This window comes from Cucurbita maxima, unplaced genomic scaffold (genome assembly GCF_002738345.1).
Source record: "Cucurbita maxima cultivar Rimu unplaced genomic scaffold, Cmax_1.0 Cma_Scf00020, whole genome shotgun sequence".
NCBI classification, from domain to species: domain Eukaryota; kingdom Viridiplantae; phylum Streptophyta; class Magnoliopsida; order Cucurbitales; family Cucurbitaceae; genus Cucurbita; species Cucurbita maxima.
In genome coordinates, this window is record NW_019272036.1 from 3,291,183 (window position 1) to 3,312,529 (window position 21,347).

Below are 21,347 nucleotides of genomic sequence, written 5' to 3' on the forward strand. Positions count from 1 at the left end.
TTGAACCTTTAGTTTAGAAGAACTTTGGTCCAAACATCAAGACGACTCTAAAAAAAATGAACTTTTGACTCCCAACACGATAGAGCTTTAACAAGTTCATGTTTCGATGAACCTCATGGTATTTCATGCCGGTGCTTCTACCATTGGTTTTTGAGTTTTTTACCATTTGATCTATGAATTTTGTTCTAAAGATAACAATTTTGTGAAATGGATGGTTAATTATTATTTACGATGAAGACTTCAATTTCTTTATTCTTTTAGATTATTATAATACCAATACAGGGTTGGAACCTTCAGCCCTTTAGTGGTTGCCAATAATACGAACTTTATTGGTGCTGATATTCATTGACCCATACTTTCCTGGATGGATGTGACCACAAGGATTACACTGTATTTATTGGATTAAATTATGGCAAGGTTAAAAGAACTAGAGATATTTACGGATAGAGATGGAGAAGCCTTTCTAGTTTTCATCTCCATCGCTTATTTAATTTTTCATCGCTACAAATTTTTCATTTATTTTTACGAGGATTAGGGTGAAAATTTTCTGGAGGATCAAGTTCCCTAGGATAATTGCAGAGTTTTTTTTTAGAACTTTTTGTATCATTTCATTTTATCAATGAATTTGGTTCCTAAAAAGGGTTTTTTTTTTCTTTACTCAAAATCAATGTTACAGCTCTTATAAGACAAAATCAAAGGAAAAAGAGCAAAGAATCGAACTTTAATATAGGAAAAAGAATAGCGTTCTTAGTCTATTCAAACCCAAGAAGGGTCAGAGACTGAACACCTAGACTGCTCTATGGAAACCCAATATACAGGATTTCCATTATCAGTATATATCAAACCCCAGCCCATTTGGCTTGAGGCACTCAGCACAAAAATTAAAGCCTGAACTCCATTCAGCCTTTGCTCTTACATTCTACCAATAGTAAACAAACATGAATCATAATTTGGTGATAACAACGGGTCGATGAAGGAAAAAACTCAGGATCTTCGAAAATCGGAGAAATTAACTGATTACCAGCTCCTTCAACCTACTCTTCTTTAGAGCGACTGGAGTACTCGGCGCCAGAATCTGTTGAAGTCACTACTGATGACGCGGTCGATGCCAAATCGTTGCTGGAGTTGTTTTGAAATCTCTTTGACACTAATGAGCTGTTGCTCGGAGTATCAGTAGCTGCAGGCCTCTGTTGTCCTTCTTCAGCCAATTTTTGAAGAAGATTCATGACAGTGGGAATGAATGTGGAGGACAATGAAATAAGCCCTGGAAGCTGTTTGTAAATAAGATCAGACGTTAGATCCCTTCAGTATATAACATGCAAGTTAAGAGCCTTATATGGATAGCCAATGGAAACTAAGATTATTCCTTTCTTTCTTTAACAGAAACAAAAATGTGTACTGGAGAAATCTAATGATACAGAAGAACAGACAAAGGGAGCCGAAAAATGCATATATAAGCAATACTAAAAATAATTCTAAGCAGTGAGTACAGGCACCAGGACTGCTGAAAAACACGGCTCTACACAACATGAATAAGATTTGATACTTACAAGACCATTGCTAAATTGCGCAGAAACATCTAGCTGGACCCACAGGGCCTTGGCGAGTAGATAGAGAACAAATAAGAGACCCACATATAATGGATTTCTGTCAACAAGAGGGATAAACGCGAACTTAGAAACCAGGACAAGCTCTAGCATTTTATAATGCAGAAAATATCACCACATACCTTAAAAGGGTCATAAATTCATTAAACCCTAGAATCAACAGTGCAATAATAGCCCATGGCGGGGGCAACCAGTTGTTATTACGTTTGCTGGATTCCTGCCAAGTATAAATAATATTTAAGATAGACTTGAAAAAACAATATCGCCCAACAAATGAGAAAGATGCAATATGTGTGCATTCTCAGTATTGATTAACTATTAATACCAACTATATTTGATTTAAAACATAAACAGAACCCAAAACTGAACTGACTATTAAATGTGATAGACGTGGTAATTAGATTTTCTTTTTCTTTGTAAGAAATATGGCTGTTGATTAGGCTTATGCCATACAATGAGGCCATGAACCATAAAATCTTGATCCAAAATAGACTTGTACGGGGTTAAACATTACAGGCCAAACTCCAAAATCCTCATAGACTGCATTCTGAAATACCTTAAAATTTTGGTAGCTGACATAATTTGTAAAATTGTCACTGGAAATCAATCAAATATGTAATCTTGTCTTCGCAGTAATTGCAGCAAGATCTACATCCAAACCCACATTTTATCTACACAATCATTCAAATGAATTGAACCCAAATGGACGCCAGGGTGGAGCTTAAAGAACCTGCCTGACTGTCCAAAGACTTCTTAAGCCTATCTTTGACAATTCTCAATTTTACTACTTGAGGATTTAGAAGTAAGATTCAATCAACCTTTACTTAATATAACCACAATCCAGAACAAAAATTCCCACAGCATTTTGCCTCAGTACCCAAAAAGTTAATAGCAAAAAAAGAAAGGTTTTTATCACAATGATAGCACTCTTTTTTTTAGAGGGAAAACAAGTGTACGTGCTAACTAGTAAAAAGAAATAAAGCAGATATGGCTAAAAGTTCTAAGCACATCATAGAATCACAAGAAAAAATTAGAGTACATGAAATGTCTCATTTTTTAAACAAATCATTTTTTTTCAGGTTAATCAGTTGAGTAGTTTCATTAATACCTGTGCAGCAATGGCCTGAGAGACAGTGTATTCTGTCTCCGTCTTGAATTGCCTCCATATAGATTTGCACTGAACAGGGCTAATCAACGTTTGTGATGCTGGAACCTGTAACCAGAAATCGACATAAAAAACACCATATGGGGACAATACAAAGGTTTGTCTGAACACAGGAGAGGAAAATACTGTTCCACTGATCACTCCAGAGCAAGACAACGACTCCTGGTAGAGAACTTGCTAAAGATTGATAGTTCTTTGGTAATTTCTACTGCCTCCCAAAGGGCCAGAGAACCATTTTTGGTTTGATCTTCTATATGCAACTATAAATTTCAAGAGATAGAAACAAGGGAGAAAAAGCAGGACTCCAAAATACTTGCATTTTCCCATGAGCTTGAGGCGAGAGGGTCAGTTGCCATAATGCTCCTATCTTTTGTGTTGCTATTGTTTGGGACATTCATCAAGGTAGATGATAGAGTTTTGTCTATCTCGCCAGAACCATCATCATCATTCAAACGTAAAGCAGCCATAACAGATAGTATCTTCAGGGACTACAGCATACAAACATATAAATGAAATATATAATAGAAATAAAAAGCATAGATATAAAGATGTAATAATAATAGGAAAAAGGGAAACAAAGACTAATCATAAACAGTGCCATACAGAAGAACGAGCGGTTTTGGTGATTGCCCGGATATTTTCATTCCCAGTCCATACACGGGGCATTGAATCCGAATCATGGCTAAACAAAATAGAGAACCTGTATGCAATATTAAATAATATCATCAGTAATGTATACCACCAACGAAGAAGGTGCAAACTACATGCATCCATGAAAAAGTTGATACCTATCCTTCATACGAATCAGGACCCTTCCAGCTTCTTCTCTTGTTTTTGATTCAACTACGCCTCTAGCATAATCCTTAAGACTGGTAATCATTTTTTCCTTAGTTTTTTCATCCATATCATAGCCGACCAGTCCTTTAGACAGCCCAGAGATGGCGGACTCAGTCTCTCGTTGAAGAAGTTTTCTTATAGCCGGCCATGTCTCATTATTAGCTCCATCTAGCAGAGCTTCTACAGGTCCTGCCAATGCCTCCTTCAGTTTTTCCTGCAATCATTGTTATCCTTGTCAGCAATGCTCACAAGGCAATTATATGGGATTCATCCAAATGCTACAAAAGTTCCACAAAACCTAAACAATGACTCCTGAGAGAAAATTTAGCACTCAATGGATGCCTTCAAACATGACCTAGATTAAAAGTCCAGTATCAGAGCCATAAACAAGACTTTACCTCTAATTGTGCAGAAAGTTCAGATAATTTATCAGCACGTATAGTTGCAATGTGTGCATCGATATCACGTCGAAGTTTATCCCTTATTTTAGAAGTGTCCCAGTCTGCCTGCTCAATTATAGCACCTGCAGAGATACAAGTCAGCATGGATTACAGAGTGACAAACAAAACCCATTCTAATCTGAGAAAGAATGGAAACACTTCAGTAAATTGAAAACATTTTACACCCTATGAGATTAGAAGCTGTTGCCTATTTAACTGTCCTTCACATACAAACGGGACAGAAGGGAAACAACCCAACTAGAAGCTCAGAGTCTTTTTAAATTCAACCTACCAGCACATTCACCATCAAAAACAGCCATATAGGTTTGAGCACAATTAGAGGCAGCCGAAGAAAACCCTTCCCCTTCATTCAAAGCTTTGTCAAATGCCTCCTTGAATTTATCAAATGTCCCAGACCTTATGTGGCCCAACAGAGATTGGAAGGCTGATTGAACAAGCTAGTTGATGAGGAAAAATATGTCACAATAGGTTATCAAGATTATACATCCGAAGGATGTTAGTGTGAATAGTAATTGTACATTAAAGAAAAAAAAAAAGGTATTCAAGTTCAATGCAGCAGGAAGATCCTCTTGAAGGAACCTTCTGGAGGTTACTTCCAGAGAATAAATCAGTGCTCAAAACCATTTGCAGGAGTAAATAGGAAATAGCTTATATCAAATCTTTTAATTTCTCATAAATTATGCAGTTGCTTTCCGATAAAAAAATACAGTAGAATTATTACTTGCAACAACTTTTCTTCAAGTTGTTGTCTCTTCCCAGATCTCACACTTTCGTCAAAAAATGTGGCTTCTGCATCATACCTAAATCATCAAATTACAAAAGAAACTTGTGATGAATAAACTAACATAGCAATGTTCAATAGAATAAAAAAAAAGTAACCATGTCAGTTTTTGATATTTCAACATCTCTACTAAGCTGCCAAAAAGGAATGCCAAAAGGCTACTTCACATTTTTTAAACTTAGATCATGATTACTGTTGCCACTGTTTGTTAATAATGCAAACTATAAGCGATTGAGATACATACATATTAACTAATATTCAATAAAATCAACAAGTGGAAATGAAGATTTTCATTTTTCATCATCTAGGCATCTTCTTGTTGGGACTTTAAGTACTTGCCACTATTAAATTCTACTTCGTACTCGTACTAGAATTTCCAAGAGAGAAGATATTCACTTCTAAAGCCAAGATTGTTTGAAAAACTACCACTAAGGAACCCTAACAATCATGCATGGAACAGTCCCTTGTGACAATCCTAGTCCATCAGAAAAACAATCATTTTATGAATATGACAAGGAATATAGAAAAATTCTAGATGATGATGAAACAATGAGCGCAAAAGTGCCATGGAAACCTCCTGTTTACATGACCTTGCCCAACTTTACTCAAATCCTTCAATGCTAACGCGAACAGAATAAATGTGTAAAGTTACAAGTGTTCACTTGAGTGCATCCTGAATAGCATCAAGACAGGTGTTAAACATAAGCACTGCTTACTCTGATAAACAAGTATTAATTATGGCACTTAGCTTCTTTCCAAAACCTTGAACCGGGCCTGATTGTACTGCTTCTTCCAAACTCAACCAGTCCTGATCGAATAAAATAAATTAATTTTATGGCATGTTTTGACTACAGGATATATTAGAAATGAGAAAAAAATAGACAAGGATAAAATTAAACGCTTGGGTAAAAAACCTCATTTGTTGCAAGCCAAGCAAACTTCTCACTGGCAATTTCTTCACAGCGAACAGTAGCCACCATAACCTGCAGATATGCCATGGATAAGTTGACATTTGGCTATATAATTCCGAACATGAATTTGGTCACTGTTATACCTTATGGGCTGGAAGGTCAAGATCCTTGTTCTCCTTGATAACTTTCCAGATTTGCTGTGCGCTAAAAGAAAATCCTGAAGCTGGAACAACTCCCCTGCGATCTCCAGCAAGTCCTCCAGGGGCAATAGAATGGAAGAATCTCTGTCTCAAATTTGCCACCTGATTTGAAACACAATAGTTCATAAAATATGCAACAACATTGATCTAGGAAAATACGATGCTCTGACCACCGTATAACATTTCTTTATAGAACAAGAAGACAAAAAACTCAATACTTTGAGAAGTATGTAAAAGAAAGAAGAAAATTGTGGGATTCACTAATATAATTCCTTTGAACAACAATAACATGTGAAGGCAAACATATGAACGAGAAAAGCCAAAATAAATATAATCAAAGAACCCCTATCCCGACAGCCACCATAAAATCAAATGTCCTCAGTTTTATTTTTGAGTTGGGGGGGGGGGGGGGGGGGGGGGGTACGAAATAGAATAATTTTCATATTGTGTGCAGAGGGTCAATAGAGAGTTTCACAAAATCCATATACCTGTTCTCTGAATTGCTCTTCCTTTTCTTCAAAACTAGATAAAGCAACAACTTCAACCTGATGATTCAAAAGAAATTAATATCGATTACCAAAGAATTCTACTTCCCCTATAGAAAATCCATTTGAAATAGAGAAAATGAGGACTCACGTTAAAAAAATCGCTTAGTGGAGTATCTTTGTGGGCCTGTGGCTTAGGAACAGAGTCCCATATCTGCAATCAAAATAGAGGTGGAGAAAATGCAAATGAGAATAAAATAATAACACTTTTTGGGCATCGCAATGATTAAGAAAGCACCAATAATTTACCTTCTGTACATCCTCTCTAAGAACAGGCTCTAAATTTTCCAGTGGTGTCTATATGCAGAAAAAACGAACAATCAACAAAGACTGTAAGAGAAGTTACAATCTTGCAACAAAAGGTTCTTCAACAACCACTAGAAAAACTAAATTAATACTGCAACAGGTGAAAATATAAAAACTACCCAGAAAATATAAACAGACCCTTGTTTTATCACGTATGACGAACACTAACGTTGTTTTACGTGGACTGAACAGTCTCATCATGACCTGCATACCATAGAATCGGAAAATTATTAAACTATTATTATAGAAGATACACCATGACCCACGTACAACCAGATTAAAGGAAATACCTGAAATACAGTTTTGAGGAGAGGCTTATTAGCAGCCTGCTCACGGCCAATATCATGACACCACCTAAATCAAATGATAACTTTTCAAACTAGATTACGTGGAAACAAGAAATATTAAAAAAAAAAAAAAGAGCATACGGGAATACATATTAGAAGATAAAACGAGAATCAAAATAACAAAACTGAAGAAAACTCACATGTTTATTAGCACTATATCTGACACAGCAAGGGCAAAGAGGGCACTTTGCTTCTCAAATGCAGTGTCATCCTAATAAAGAGCGTGACAAAACCAAATTAAGAAACAACCAACAATATATCTACCTAATTATGAAACAAATGAAGACAATACTTAATGGCAGTTGAGAAAATCTACAATTCAAACTCATTCGGTTTTCACAGGGAACTTGATTTTTTTTTAATTATTAAAAAAAAATCCCTTATGTTTCATTGATCTATATGAAAAAAGAGGTGGGGGGACTAAAAAAGATACAAGTGGACGGGGGCTTGTGGCACAATATATCTACAAATCAAATTTCCTTGAGAGAAGGCTGAAGGTGTTGCAAAATATTTAGTGAAATAACCCCATACTAGAAACCAGGAAACAGTCTACCTACAACCTCTTAATCCAAATACCACAACTCCACCTTTCTTAGTAGGAAATATTGTAAACTTTCAAGAATCCACGAGTAAGAGAAGTGTGTCCTTGGTTACCACATTCATACTTATTTACGCAGAGGGCATACAGACGAGGAAAAAGACAAAAGTCAAATTTCTTTCTTTGGACCCAGCCTAGACTAGGGTATTGACCCTGCCATTAAAAGACAGATATGAAGAATCTTGAGATTCTAGAAGGCTCCTAATTCCAGATTCACTCAGATAGGCACCTAAGAATCACCTCAGGTTGAGTTTCGTCAACAGACAATTGAACATAAATTGTAAGAACAACCCAGAGCTTTTCGAAGTTCAGATAACAGAATCTTCATCTAAATGATACTAAAGTCTAAAAACCCCTTTATCTTTGATGAGTTTATCAAACGTGGAAAGGAGTAACGACGCTCTTTTAAAAAAAAAAAGATCTTTGATCTCTACAAAAAAAAAAAGGCGTGTGAAAATAGTGAACTCAAAGTATTGACAAACACTTAATGGTCATTTCAAAAAATAAAAAAGAACAACTAAAAGAAGCGTATAAGTCTCAATAATAACCCAAAAAAAACATAGAAATGCACCTCTCCTCGCTCTCTTCCATCAGTTCCCTCCAAATCCATTACAAGCGTACAAGGCTCAATGCCAGCACATCTAGCCAACCATATACCTTTAGTTGTTTGAGACCTAGAAAAAGACAGATCAATTTGCACTTTTCAGTCACCAAGCCTGAATAAACTAAAGACAAAAGGGTCATTTCTTATCTACAAAAACCGAAAACATAAGGAGACGCCAATAACTTACCTCCCTATAAAAGCATTCATCTCTTTAAAGTTGGTCGCAAACAGATTATTTAGCAGCGTACTCTTCCCTAATCAGATTATATAAAAAAAAAATAATAAGAAAAGTAATTTCACAAGAGACTATGAACCAGCAGGAAAGATAATCTGATACAAAACTTTGAGTTCAAATATCCAAATGAAAAGAAGAAAAAATATAATGTTCGAATAATTAAATTGAACTTCACAGTTAAAATACAGAGGCAGAACGCCAAGTTCTTAAACAGATTAATTAAAGTATCAGCACTCAGCTGGAAGCTTGAACTTATATTCATTGTTTTAATACGACAAGCTTTTGAAAGCAGACTACTTACCACTACTTTGAGGGCCCATAATGGATACTACAGCATATGAAAGTCCACATTCCCCCAATTTCACAAATTTGATAAAGTTGTCGATTCCGTCGACGTTGAATGCACCATCTCCATCTATAAGCTGAACCGAGCAACATTCATCGCTCTTGGCTGCCAGAAGAGGATAATCTTTGCTTCTTAGAACCTCGTAATTGTAGAAATTGAAAAACAAAAAAGGATAATAAATCAAGCAAGTAAAACCCGCAAACTAAATTGTGGCGTTGTGATATCACAGCGATAGGCAAAGTAAAACTCCTAAAAGTAATCCAATATAAGAGTGGTCCTGTCTAGCTTTGACACGAGATGAAAATAGTGCTCTCTGATTTCTAGAAGAAGCCAAGCAAAACTGATACATAATCTCTTTGTATATGCGACAAGAAGAAACGTGGAACTTCTTTACTCAATAAATTATAAAAAGTTAGTCCCGAACACTATAATTCAGAAATAACTGTGATGGCAGCATCAATACAAGCCGAATTGAGAGAACTCCCTAGCCAGAAACACCCAAGATCCAGAAATGCCATTAGCCAGGGTACGAACTTGATCACAAAGAAAATCCAAAAGCACAAACATTTCATTCTAGAACCATTCTACACCCTTCGAGACAAAATGGTGAAAATAATTCAGCGATCTAATACTCTTGAATAGCGTGATCATGAATTCAGCGATCTAATACTCCCAAATAGAGTGATCATTCATAACAGATTTGGAGAAAATCTATCACGCCCTAATCAAGGTAGCTCAAATCCTTTTATTTAGCAATAAACAACTATTAAAGGGTATAATCAAGAAAATCCAAGAGCACAAACATTTCATTCTAGAACCATTCTACATCCTTCGAGACGAAATGGTGAATATAATTCATCGATCTAATACTCTCAAATAGCATGATCATGAATTCAGCGATCTAATACGCCCGAATAGAGTGATCATTCATAACAGATTTGGAGAAAATCTATCACGCCTAATCAAGGCAGCTCAAATCCTTTTATTGGCAATAAACAACTATTAAAGGGTAATGTATAATCAAACTATACCGAGACGTTACATCTCGCGCCCAATCGAATTGGAACAAACAAAATTAAATACACTAAGGATGCTTCAACGTAACGCAAATCAAACAAAACGTACAAACTAAGCTGAACGAAATAAAGATGGAACATCGCCACGAAAATTAAAAAAACTGGTAAAGATCAAAACAAAAACAAAAAACAAAAAACGTACCCATTTGAAGGAAGGGAGAAGCTGATGCAAATTGGAAGCTGGAGAGGCAGAGACTCTGTGAGATCGATTGAACACAGAGAAAAAACAAAAAAGACAGATCTCAGACAAATGAAGGGGGTCTAACCTATTCCAAACTCGATGATGGAGATGGGAGCTGCTTCGAAATGCAGGTTTGAGTGTCTCTGTTGATCGTTCCGATTTCCAAAATGCAGAAAGCCCGAGAGGTGTGGACGATAAATATTTGAAGGGCGGGAGTATAATTACGAGAAAATCGGAGGATTGCCTCTTCAATTAAAGGAAGTTGAAAAAATTAAAAATTAAAAAAAAAATCCCTTTAATGCCACGTCGGTAATTCTCTCCTCCAATGGACGTTGTCAAATTTCTTTATGCTGTTTTTTGGTTTTTTTTAATTAGTTCGTTCTTCAAATAGGAAGTTGAGTAGACCTCACCGTAGACAAATCCTCCTCTCTTTTTTTTCTTTCCCAATAATTTTAGGAGTTAGCTCATCCTCGCCCAGATCACGACCCTTTATTACGGTCGTTGTAGCACGTCAATTTCTTTTCTACGTTTAATATCATAGTCCATATTGTCACTTGAGGTTATTCATTTTGGTGGACAAAATATTGTGACCTGCGAGACGACGATCTTTATTTATTTTGAAAGTATAAGTGTTGTCAAATGAAGGTGCCTCGACCCTCGATTGAGTGTCTAAGTGTTGGTTGTTATTACGGTCATGTTTGTCAAAGGCATATTGTTTGTGATCGAGTGTCGAATGTCATGGTCATGCTTGTCTAAGGGCATGTGTGCTTGTAGTTGCATGCTCGTTCTAAAACCATGTGTATTTTACTTTCGTGTTAGCTAGATCTTTATTATTTTTGTTATGTCAATTAGGGGGTGTATGCTTGTTCGTTGTCTAATCCTGCCAAGACTAGGTCTCGAAATATGACTAGTTGCCAATTTTTTCTGTTTGGGTTATGCACTATCAAAACTGTGGTTGTTATTTATTTGTTCGCTAGTCTCTCACATTGCTTTCCTAAATCAATTTTCAAATGTTTTTCTAACAAGGTCAGAAGCTAGTGACATGGTCATGTTTGTCCAAGGCATATTGTCTGTGGTTGCGTGTCTGATGTCTCGTTCATGCTTGTCTAGGACGTGTTGTCCATGGTTGCATGCCCCTTTCAAATCCATTATACTTAGGTTTTTACTATTATCAGTATGAGGGTGTATGACTATTCACCAAAATCATGTCTACATTGTCAAGACTAAAATGTCCCAAAATGTAATATAGAAGGATGTGACTAGTCATTAATTCTTGGGTTATATGCTATCAAAGTTATGGTTGTTGCTTGTTTGTTTTTAGTCTATAACATTGCTTTCTTATAAACTATTTTCAATGCGTCTTCTCGCTCACATTTTCTAAAACAATTTTTCTCAAATGTGATTGAGCCTCAATTATATGTCCAAATTGTTCGTGACTTACGATTTTCATACAACATACTCGTTCGCCCGGTTAGAACAAGTGACACACCATCGCTGTCCCGCTACCACAAGAATCCTATTTTGATACCTAGCACGTCTAATTGGTTTAAAAAACTAATTACAAAACTCCACAGAGAATAATAGAGAAAGAAACTGACTCAATACACATTGCAACAACTATGAGCCTGTTTCTTGTAGTCCAAGAACTATGTCGATCAAGGCAGTTTCATTAGTGACTCCTTTTAAGTGTAGTCCTTGATTTTATGGTTAACAAGTGCATTTGAGGCTCGTGTTGATCGGCTCGTGCCAGTTCTTTGAATGAGCCTATTGACCTTTTGATCTTTATGAACCATTTTTTAACGAATCCCGTTAACGATTTAGAGGCGTTCGTAGGATCCGTTTTTGACCATAAGAAGCATTGGTTGAAGCCTATTCTTTTTGGGACTCTTAGGCTAATATTGTAATTTAACACATATTTAATCGTATAAGCTTTTTATTTAATACGCATTTATTATTTATCTTAGAAAACCGCCTTCACAACATCTTCCTTATTCTCGAGTGGAAAGAGAAAATTACTGTCGCTCCACCCCTCAGCCCTCTATCCAGAGATTTCCGTCGTTGAGATCGTCGCCGTTGAAAGCTCATCCGTACCCCGTCGTCGGAAAATGAAGAAGGTCGGCAAGGTACCGACACCTTCACCAAATCTCATCACCGTTGTCCTCGGTCTGCTTCTCATATCCTCCTGCCACTCCTTCTACCTCCCCGGCGTCGCTCCTCGGGATTTCCAGACTGTGCGTTACGAATTCCATCACTTCCTCTCAATGTTTGTTTTATTTCTTGTGTTTCTTCAACTTGCTATTGTTTTTCTTGTTGAAATGTTCTTCACGATCTGCGACCTGGCGTGTAGTGCGGTTTTTGGCAGTTCGTACTGCGCTAAGTCGGATCTAGGTTTCTGGTGCTTGATCTGTTCTTTAATAGCTATGTTCTCTTAATTATGCGGTATCAGAATATTCCTAAACATCATTGAATGCTGTATTCTGGTTACATGTGTTGTGTTCAATTATGTGTTTATTGAAGGTGGTCACTCTACAGCAATGAAATGTTGGAGCAATGTCGCATTATGTGTAATCGTGTCGTAGCCTTCATGCCTGACATTTGAATAACTTCAAATTTTTCATGTGATATCCTTAACATCATGCTACCATGTTTTGTCTTCTCGATGGCCAACCATCTCCGTCGGGTAAAATGGTTAAGTAGAGCCATAAGCGATCTCCACGCGCTGTGTTCAGTTTTTCCAGCATTATTAGGTTTCTTAATGTAGTATGTTCAGGCTGCCTTAGCGGTTACAGTGAGTTCATGTCGGTCATCAAACATACGAGCGCTGTTGTATGATCTTGCTAATGAATTCTGATCAATGTGTTCACTGCTGTTAACGCATGTAATTTGAGTTTTTATCCACTCAAGTTCTGGAACTGCTTGTAGTTTGATCTCGAGGTCATATTTATGTTTTTGGCTCTGAACTTGGTTTTTTTTTTTTTTTTTTTTTTTTTTTTTTTTTTTTGTTGATTTAGAAATTCTCGATTCTAACCTCTTTTTGCTCCTTCCATCTATTATTAAGTGTTTAAATTCACATCAATGAATGGAAATGCCGTTTTTTTTTTCTTTCAACAGGGTGATAGTCTTCCTGTTAAAGTAAACAAATTGTCGTCCACAAAAACACAGCTCCCATATGATTACTACTATCTAAATTACTGCAAGCCCAAAAAAATCAATAACAATGCAGAAAACTTGGGAGAAGTTCTCCGAGGCGATCGCATTGAGAATTCTGTTTATACTGTGAGTACCTTGCCTGTTTTTAAAGCAATTTGAATATTGTACAGATTCCATTTAAAATGAAATCACTGGTACTTTATTTTCCTGTCTCTAATGTTTCCAAATATTTTTCCAGTTCAAAATGAGGGAGGAGCAGTCTTGTACTGTTGTCTGTAGGGTTACACTTGATGCTGACTCTGCAAAGAATTTTAAGGAGAAAATTGATGATAAATATCGAGTAAACATGTAAGTTGCAAATGTAAACCTTTTATATGTATGTGTCTAATGGTATCTTGTTTTGAGTTTCGACTGTGGAACTTAAGTTCCACTTTATAATTTACTCAAAGTACATTCCTTCCCTTGTGGCATATTTATTAATTTTATCCACTTTTCTTACAATGAGATGCTCCCCCTATGGATGTTTAGGATCCTGGATAACCTTCCAGTTGCCGTTCTTCGACAAAGGAGGGACGGAAATCCATCAACCACTTACGAACATGGTTTTCTCGTTGGATTCAAAGGGAATTATGCTGGGGTATGATCTTGATGGCAGTTAAAATATGAAGTTTTCAGTTTTTACTTTTCACTGTAGCTTTTATATTTTCATTAATATACGTCTTCCCTTTCCATTCACAGAGCAAAGAGGAAAAATATTTTATCAATAACCACTTGAGCTTTAGAGTCATGTTTCACAAGGACCCTGACACGGATCTGTCTCGAATTGTTGGATTTGAGGTTACACCAAACAGGTTTTTCTTTTCCCTTGCTCTTGCAAGTTCAATTGCACTTCTTGTATTAATTGACCACTGGTTCTCTCGTCGACTTAAGCCGTTAGAGTGATATCCAATCCAAGGCTCTTCATGCTTCTAAAAAACCGCTGCTTTTGCCCCTAGTTTTTTTTTTTTGTTTGTCTTATTTCCATGATTTAACTGTAGTGAGTTCAGTAGGTTAATTTCTTTCCCTCGTTGTTTTTAACAGTATTAATCATGAATACAAAGAGTGGGATGAGAAGAATCCGCAGCTAATTACATGCAATAAGGACACAAAAAATTTCATCCAAGGCAGCACTGTTCCTCAAGAAGTTGACATGAACAAGGAGATTGCGTTTACGTATGATGTTTCATTCAAGGTATGGTTGTCACTAATCCCTGATGCTCCTGAACTGTTCCTCTGACGTTTCTGTTATAAATTGATCCTGATCATTTCACAGGAAAGTGATATTAAATGGGCTTCTCGGTGGGACACATACCTTCTCATGAATGACGATCAAATTCACTGGTTTTCCATTATAAACTCTCTGATGATTGTTCTTTTCCTTTCTGGCATGGTGGCCATGATCATGATGAGAACTTTGTATAGAGATATTGCCAACTATAATCAATTGGATGCCCAAGATGATGCTCAGGAGGAAACAGGATGGAAGCTTGTGCACGGAGATGTGTTTAGACCACCCATCAATTCTGGTCTATTGTGTGTTTATATCGGCACGGGCGTTCAGATCTTTGGAATGACGCTTGTAACAATGATATTTGCTCTGCTGGGTTTCTTATCTCCTTCCAACAGAGGAGGGCTGATGACTGCTATGGTCCTTCTGTGGGTTTTCATGGGATTGTTTGCTGGTTATTCATCAGCTCGTTTGTACAAAATGTTCAGGGGCACCGAATGGAAGAGGATTACGTTGAAAACTGCCTTTATGTTTCCTGGTATTCTTTTTTCAATCTTCTTTGTGCTTAATGCTCTGATCTGGGGGGAGCAGTCATCCGGGGCAGTACCTTTTGGGACAATGTTTGCACTTGTCTGCTTATGGTTTGGCATATCAGTACCATTGGTGTTCGTTGGCAGTTACTTGGGCTTCAAAAAGCCAGGAATTGAAGATCCTGTGAAGACCAACAAGATACCTAGGCAGATACCCGATCAAGCATGGTACATGAAGCCAGTCTTCTCCATACTCATTGGGGGTATTCTTCCATTTGGGGCTGTCTTTATCGAGCTCTTCTTCATCTTGACATCAATATGGCTGAACCAGTTCTACTACATATTTGGCTTTCTCTTCATAGTATTTATCATCCTTTTAATTACATGCGCTGAGATAACAATTGTGCTGTGCTACTTCCAGTTGTGCAGTGAAGATTACTACTGGTGGTGGAGATCTTACTTGACTGCAGGATCATCCGCTCTATATCTCTTCCTCTACTCAGTCTTCTACTTCTTCTCCAAGTTGGAGATTACAAAGTTCGTTTCGGGGATCCTCTACTTTGGTTACATGGTCATCATTTCATATTCATTCTTCGTGTTGACGGGAACCATTGGCTTTTATGCTTGCTTCTGGTTTGTTAGAAAGATCTACTCATCCGTGAAGATTGACTGATTGATTTAGTTGCTTATGGCACAAAGGTTGTTCAGTTCAGACTGTATGAATCAAGGTAAACGGGAAGAACTGAAAGATGAGAACTTTTCCAATTCGATCTCTACCCCTCGTCATTATCTCGTCTTACGGTCAATTCCCTTTTTATGGTAGAGTGTAGGTCCTCTTTCTCTCCCTCCTTCCTTTACTTACACTGTTGTTGAGATTTGAAGAATCTGTTCTATTATTGTGTACAAGAGACATGGACCGGTGATTTTGGAGCTTTTTGTGGTCACATATGAATTACTTCTTACTTATACCAATTTTTCTCCTTTTATCTGCCTCCATCTTTTTATCCTTCTTATTGTTTGTTTTATTCAGGTTCAAGAACGCCGTTTATGATTAGGCTATCAAGAGTTTGTTGTAGGTGCTTTAACTAGAGATAAATTAGTTTTATTTTTATTTTTATTTATTATTATTATTTTTTAAATAAAAAAAATTATAAAGAAAAAGATTCAAATCTCTATATTCGATATTTGTTGGTCTAAAAAAAAATTTACAAGACACGTCTTGATCGAGAGTCGCAAAGCAGTGAGACCGAGAGGAGCACTTCTTGGGTAGTGTTGCCTAGGTTGAGACGGACTTTAGACACTTACTCCCAAATCACACTGTCCGCACAAGGGAAATCCCTTTTATCTACTTGTTAGTAGATTCTATGCAGAGGTTGGGGATTGCTTGAAGTTTGTCAAAAACTCACTCTTACCCCAAAGATTAGATCAAACCAAGAATCGCAATCTATGGTGCGTTGTCGATTCTTTAGAGAAGAAAAACGTCATCTTTGAGACAAAAAACAAAAACCATCTTTTTTAAAAATCTCTTCCCATAAGTACGAAATGATAGATGGTGAATAGATGGTGAATTGGTAAATTGTCGAAATGAATAAGAATAAGTTTGAATAAGAATGAGTTAATACAATGTCTTAGATGAAATTGAAACCATAGAAACTAGTGGCCAAATTGGAAAGTGAAAGATAATCATTTGATTTTGTTTTTTTTTAGTTTTTAAATTGCAATTATAAACACCACCACCACTTTCTTTGTTTTATTATTATTATTTAAATGATTTTAACAAACATTATTCTAAATTGAAGAAAATTCCAAAAACAAACAAAAATAGCTTTTAAAAACTCATCAAATGGAGTCTCTCTCCTCATTTGAGACAAGAAAAAAACAATGCATACTAGGAGATGGAATGAAGTGATGAAACTATCCATTCCTTACATATATATATATATATATATATACTTATAGATTCAATATAAATAATAATAATGATAATAAGATCCATAACTTTATTTGAAAGTAAAAATTAATTTAAATTCATAATAACACCATTGGAATATTCAGTCAACTACTCAGCCTTCAAAGTCAACAGTGAGTGATTGATTGGGTTTCATAATTTCAAAGTCAACAGTCAGTGGTTGACTAAAACCACAAGCATCTAATGTGATTAACCAGAAAAAAAAAAGAAAAAAAAAGGGGTATATTTACTTGAGAGATTAATGAAGAAAGCAGCAGGCTGCTAACAAAACTCCTGCTGCCTACAAAAACTGTTTTAAGTGTTTCCTTTTTGGATTTACAGGCTGCAAATTTGAGGTTTTGTTAGAAGAAAACAAGAACAAACTCATCTCACTTCTATCATCACCCTGAGCATGATCTCAGTTTCCCATTCCTCTGCCTGCGCATAACATTTTCAAACCGTGGGTACAAAACTCATCACTACAATACATACACAATCAACTAACACAGATTACGGTCTCTTACCAAAACGAATCCTTTTTTTCCTGCGCTAATAGTTCTTCAAACGACATGTCCCTAAACTCGGGATTGCTCTTTTCTGTTGCCTTCTCAGATTCTTTCATTAGCTCCGCGCTCGTACCTTTTTCAAGCATCTGGGAGAACAGAACGACCAGAGAAATCATCAGCTCTGGCTGTTGCATTATTCTCTATAACAATTTGAAGTGTGTGCGACCAAAAAAACAGACAGAATTTCTAGTACTACGGTAGTACATACTCTTTCCGTTCAATACTTATGTGGGTCCTGCACAATTTGTATATCGAAAACAATAAACGGAGGTACGTAGGGAAGGAGATATCCATCTTACAGCTCCAATGGACATCTTCAACTATTATGGCAAAAGGGTGACATAGTAATGAACTTGATCTATATTTACAAAGGACAATAACCATGAATGGGGATGAGATTCAGAGATTTCATCAGACAAGCAGTGTATTATCTAATATGTACGATGCGTCGGTGGCGAAAAAGGGTGTAAATGAAGTAAGAAGTAAAGCAACACCTTTTTGTAGGCTGGAGAGAGTTTAAGCTGTTGTTGAAGCCAGTTATAAACAAAGGTGTCCTCCTCTAGCCTTCTCTGCTCCAATTCTAGCTTACATATCTAAGGCATCAACAGGTACAGATCAAAAATTCTTGAGTAGGTGAAAATTTTGCCAACAGATATCACATTATATCAACGAACCTGCTGTTGAAGGCGATCGAAGGAGGATCTATCAGCCTTACAAAGAAGAGCTTTGGTTATCGTGAACTTTCGATGGATAACATCAGCTCTGTCAGTAGAAAAAGGGAGAAAATCTTAGAGATAGTTCTCGAACGCAAATGTAACCTATCGTACGTGATGATACTTAACAAGAGGTTAAAGGTCTATGAAATTTGACATGGAATAAGAGACAGGAGAAGCACGAATATGATCGAAGCAAAGGTATGGAGCATACTTGTGCTGCAGCTTGCTTCGAGCGTTGATTAAACAGTTGGCAAATTGTCTGACCTGAATTCAAAAGGAAAGCAGAATAAATTGCAGTGCTGCACTGTTTAGAACTCAAACTCCTATCAGTCTCAATGTAAACTAGCAATACAAAGCCACAATGGAAAGGTTATGGATACAGGGTTTGGTCAACTTTTCGAGTACAACGTTTGAAAACTCCAAATTCATCAGTTGATAGCAACATAGTCCAACCAACAACATGATATCCTATAGATCAAGCTGATCTCGAATCAGACTCGGCCAACGACAACAGTTATGGATATAGCTGATATTCAATCCACATATTAGCAATATCACTGCATGTCAATTCCTAAGCAACATTGCAACACATTACTTAAGCCTCATGATCTTTTTCAAACTATGTGAGAAATGACATTTCTAAGGATCTTCAAGCTGCAACTATTTCATGGAACTTAAATGCAAGATCTCACATTGGTTGGAGAGGGGGAACAACACATTCCTTATAAGGGTGTGGAAATCTCTCCCTAGTGGAGAGGTTTTAAAACCTTGAGGAGAAGTCCGGAAGGAAAAGCCTAAAGAGAATAATATCTGCTAGCTGTGGGTTTGGGTTGTTACAAATGTATTAGAGCCAGACACCGGGTGATGTGCCAACGAGGACGCCGGAGGCCCCCAAGAGAGTAACGCCGGGCCATGTGCCAACGAGGACACCGACGGCCCCAATGGGGGTAACACCGGGCGATGTGCCAACGAGGACGCCGGCGGCCCCATGGGGGTAACACCAGGCGATGTGCCAACAAGGACGCTGGCAGCCCCATGGGGGTAACACCAGGCGATGTGCCAACGAGGACGCCGGTGGGCCCATGAGGGTAACACCATGCGATGTGCCAACGAGGACGCCGGTGGGCCCATGAGGGTAACACCAGGCGATGTGACAATGAAGACGTCGGCGGCCCCATGGGGGTAACACCAGACGATGTGCCAACGAGGACGCTGGCGGCCCCATGAGGGTAACACCAGGCGATGTGCCAACGAGGATGCCGGCGGCCCCATGGGGGTAACACCAGGCGATGTGCCAACAAGGACACCGGTGGCCCCATGGGGGTAACACCAGGCGATGTGCCAACGAGGACACCGACCCCAAGGGAGTAGATTGTGAGATCTCATATCGGTTGGAGAGGGGAACGAAACATTTCTAATATGGGTGTGGAAACCTCTCCCTAATGGACACATTTTAAAACCTTAAAGAACCTTAAGGGGAAGCCGGAAAGGAAAACCCAAAGACTACAATATCGGTGGGATTGGGTTGTTACGCTATTAAGTACTTGAAAAAAACATATCAGCAAGGATTGCTAGACACAAGAATAGGGCAATGAGATGCTAACATAAGAAACTCTAGCTGGAATACAGGCAACAATAACAGACATGGAGGATACAACACAATCAGCAGACACTATGAACAAAAGTTAGTACTGAAAGAATTTACAATTAGAAGAATTAGAGAACCTGAGCCAATGTCAATTCCTTCGATTCCTGACACTTCATAAGCTCATCATACTGCCGTTTAATCTTCCTCTGAATCACACTAGTAGACGGTGTAAAAGGATACAACAAAGTCAATTCCTGCTCAGAACCATTGCCAACATTCATTCCCCAATCTTCATTCTCATCTCCACCTTGCAAATTCCCCCTCTTCTTCTTTGCCCTCTTCTTCTTTTTCTTCCCCCCTTGCTCCTGACCAGAATCCCCAAATTCCTTATTCAATTCAACGCCCTTCAAATCTTGTTCATCGCACCCCTCTTCAACGAACAAACTCGCCCATTTCTTAGAATCGGGTGGTAAGATCTCAAACAGAAGCGAATGACTCAAACAGGTCCGATCGGTTTCATTACAATCCGCCACAGAATACCCAATATCTATTCTCTTAGGCTCAATCGGCTTAGTGATTAGTTGCTGACGATGTTCAAACTCAAGTTTCTTCAACTTTTTGTAGAGAGAAATGGAGAAAACGAGGACGGAGAAGGTGAAGAAGACGAAGAAAGAGCATACGAACAACATGGGTAAGCCTGCTTCAGAGTAGTCAGTGATTTGAAATGAGAAACTAGTGAAGAAACGGGACAAATATGACTGTGAAGCCGCCATTGAAGCGCATCAACGAAGAACAGAAAGGAAAATGAGCAAAAAAAACGAAAACCCACGACGGAGAGAGGGAGAGAGGGAGAAAGAGACGATTGAATCGAGGCTCCGTTTGGATTGGAAACTAAAAGAGGATAAATTCAATTGGTTCAGTGAAATGGATGTGTGTGAAGAATCTTGGAAACATAATGAAAATCCCCAATTTCAATTTCAATTTCAATTCGAATTCCAATTCGGCGGTGGAGGACGCGGAATCGAGACTGGGTTTGTGAATTTGATGAGTGTGGACAAATTGTCGTTTGCTTCCCCCTCATCCATATCTTCCCTTTTTACTTCAACCTAACCTTAAAATATTCACAAATATAAAATCAATTTTATCATTTTTAAATTATATATAATTTTGTCAATAAAATTTCTAATTTTTAATTTTTAATCTTTAAAATAAAAAATTTAGAAATTTATTAAACTCTTTACAAAAAATTGACTAATAAAAATTAGTAATAATTTTTTTTTGAAAACTACAAAAAATAATAGTAATAAAAATAAATAAAAAAATTAATTTTTTTTTTTACTAATAATTGTTTAGGAAAATAAATGGTGTTTAATAATTATAAC

The 21,347-nt window shown here is 37.3% G+C and overlaps 3 protein-coding genes across 4 annotated transcripts; 1 reads left to right on the forward strand and 2 right to left on the reverse strand.

The window, feature by feature from the left end:
• Positions 1-692: 692 nt before the first annotated feature.
• On the reverse strand, positions 693-10,452 carry LOC111494586 (protein ROOT HAIR DEFECTIVE 3 homolog 1-like). 2 transcript variants are annotated; one of them, XM_023144550.1, is made up of 24 exons: positions 10,286-10,452; positions 10,162-10,199; positions 8,899-9,048; positions 8,550-8,616; positions 8,330-8,432; positions 7,301-7,371; positions 7,104-7,167; positions 6,952-7,017; positions 6,757-6,804; positions 6,599-6,661; positions 6,451-6,507; positions 5,906-6,064; positions 5,766-5,834; positions 5,568-5,659; positions 4,792-4,870; positions 4,342-4,507; positions 4,008-4,132; positions 3,561-3,823; positions 3,376-3,472; positions 3,090-3,260; positions 2,716-2,820; positions 1,730-1,824; positions 1,551-1,647; positions 693-1,271 (listed from the first exon to the last, which is right to left on the reverse strand). In XM_023144550.1, the coding sequence occupies exons 2-24, from the start codon at positions 10,163-10,165 to the stop codon at positions 1,035-1,037; spliced, it is 2,448 nt and encodes an 815-aa protein (XP_023000318.1). In that variant the 5' UTR covers positions 10,166-10,199; positions 10,286-10,452; the 3' UTR covers positions 693-1,034. The 2 variants fall into 2 exon arrangements, with proteins under 2 accessions (XP_023000318.1, XP_023000317.1); XM_023144549.1 differs by lacking the exons at positions 10,162-10,199; positions 10,286-10,452 and adding an exon at positions 9,747-10,127.
• Positions 10,453-12,171: 1,719 nt separating this feature from the next.
• On the forward strand, positions 12,172-16,119 carry LOC111494601 (transmembrane 9 superfamily member 7). The gene is made up of 7 exons (XM_023144577.1): positions 12,172-12,431; positions 13,312-13,476; positions 13,589-13,698; positions 13,879-13,987; positions 14,089-14,201; positions 14,431-14,581; positions 14,663-16,119. The coding sequence occupies exons 1-7, from the start codon at positions 12,306-12,308 to the stop codon at positions 15,818-15,820; spliced, it is 1,932 nt and encodes a 643-aa protein (XP_023000345.1). The 5' UTR covers positions 12,172-12,305; the 3' UTR covers positions 15,821-16,119.
• Positions 16,120-17,197: 1,078 nt separating this feature from the next.
• LOC111494624 lies at positions 17,198-21,048 on the reverse strand. Its single transcript, XM_023144600.1, has 6 exons — positions 20,103-21,048; positions 18,589-18,641; positions 18,336-18,423; positions 18,156-18,254; positions 17,620-17,747; positions 17,198-17,533 (listed from the first exon to the last, which is right to left on the reverse strand). The coding sequence occupies exons 1-6, from the start codon at positions 20,736-20,738 to the stop codon at positions 17,497-17,499; spliced, it is 1,041 nt and encodes a 346-aa protein (XP_023000368.1). The 5' UTR covers positions 20,739-21,048; the 3' UTR covers positions 17,198-17,496.
• Positions 21,049-21,347: the final 299 nt, after the last annotated feature.

Excerpts from the sequence above, each read along its gene's own strand:
- LOC111494601 (XM_023144577.1), top strand. The coding sequence starts at position 12,306 with ATGAAGAAGGTCGGCAAGGTACCGACACCTTCACCAAATCTCATCACC. Across the intron at positions 12,432-13,311 it reads CTCCTCGGGATTTCCAGACT|GGTGATAGTCTTCCTGTTAA; the intron begins GTGCGTTACGAA and ends TTCTTTCAACAG. Across the intron at positions 13,699-13,878 it reads GATAAATATCGAGTAAACAT|GATCCTGGATAACCTTCCAG; the intron begins GTAAGTTGCAAA and ends ATGGATGTTTAG.
- LOC111494624 (XM_023144600.1), bottom strand. The coding sequence starts at position 20,738 with ATGGCGGCTTCACAGTCATATTTGTCCCGTTTCTTCACTAGTTTCTCA. Across the intron at positions 18,424-18,588 it reads CGAAGCAAGCTGCAGCACAA|AGCTGATGTTATCCATCGAA; the intron begins GTATGCTCCATA and ends TTCTACTGACAG. Across the intron at positions 17,534-17,619 it reads GAAAAAAAGGATTCGTTTTG|GCAGAGGAATGGGAAACTGA; the intron begins GTAAGAGACCGT and ends TGTTATGCGCAG.
- LOC111494586 (XM_023144549.1), bottom strand. Across the intron at positions 3,261-3,375 it reads CCAAAACCGCTCGTTCTTCT|TCCCTGAAGATACTATCTGT; the intron begins GTATGGCACTGT and ends TGTATGCTGTAG. Across the intron at positions 1,648-1,729 it reads GAATTTATGACCCTTTTAAG|AAATCCATTATATGTGGGTC; the intron begins GTATGTGGTGAT and ends TCTTGTTGACAG.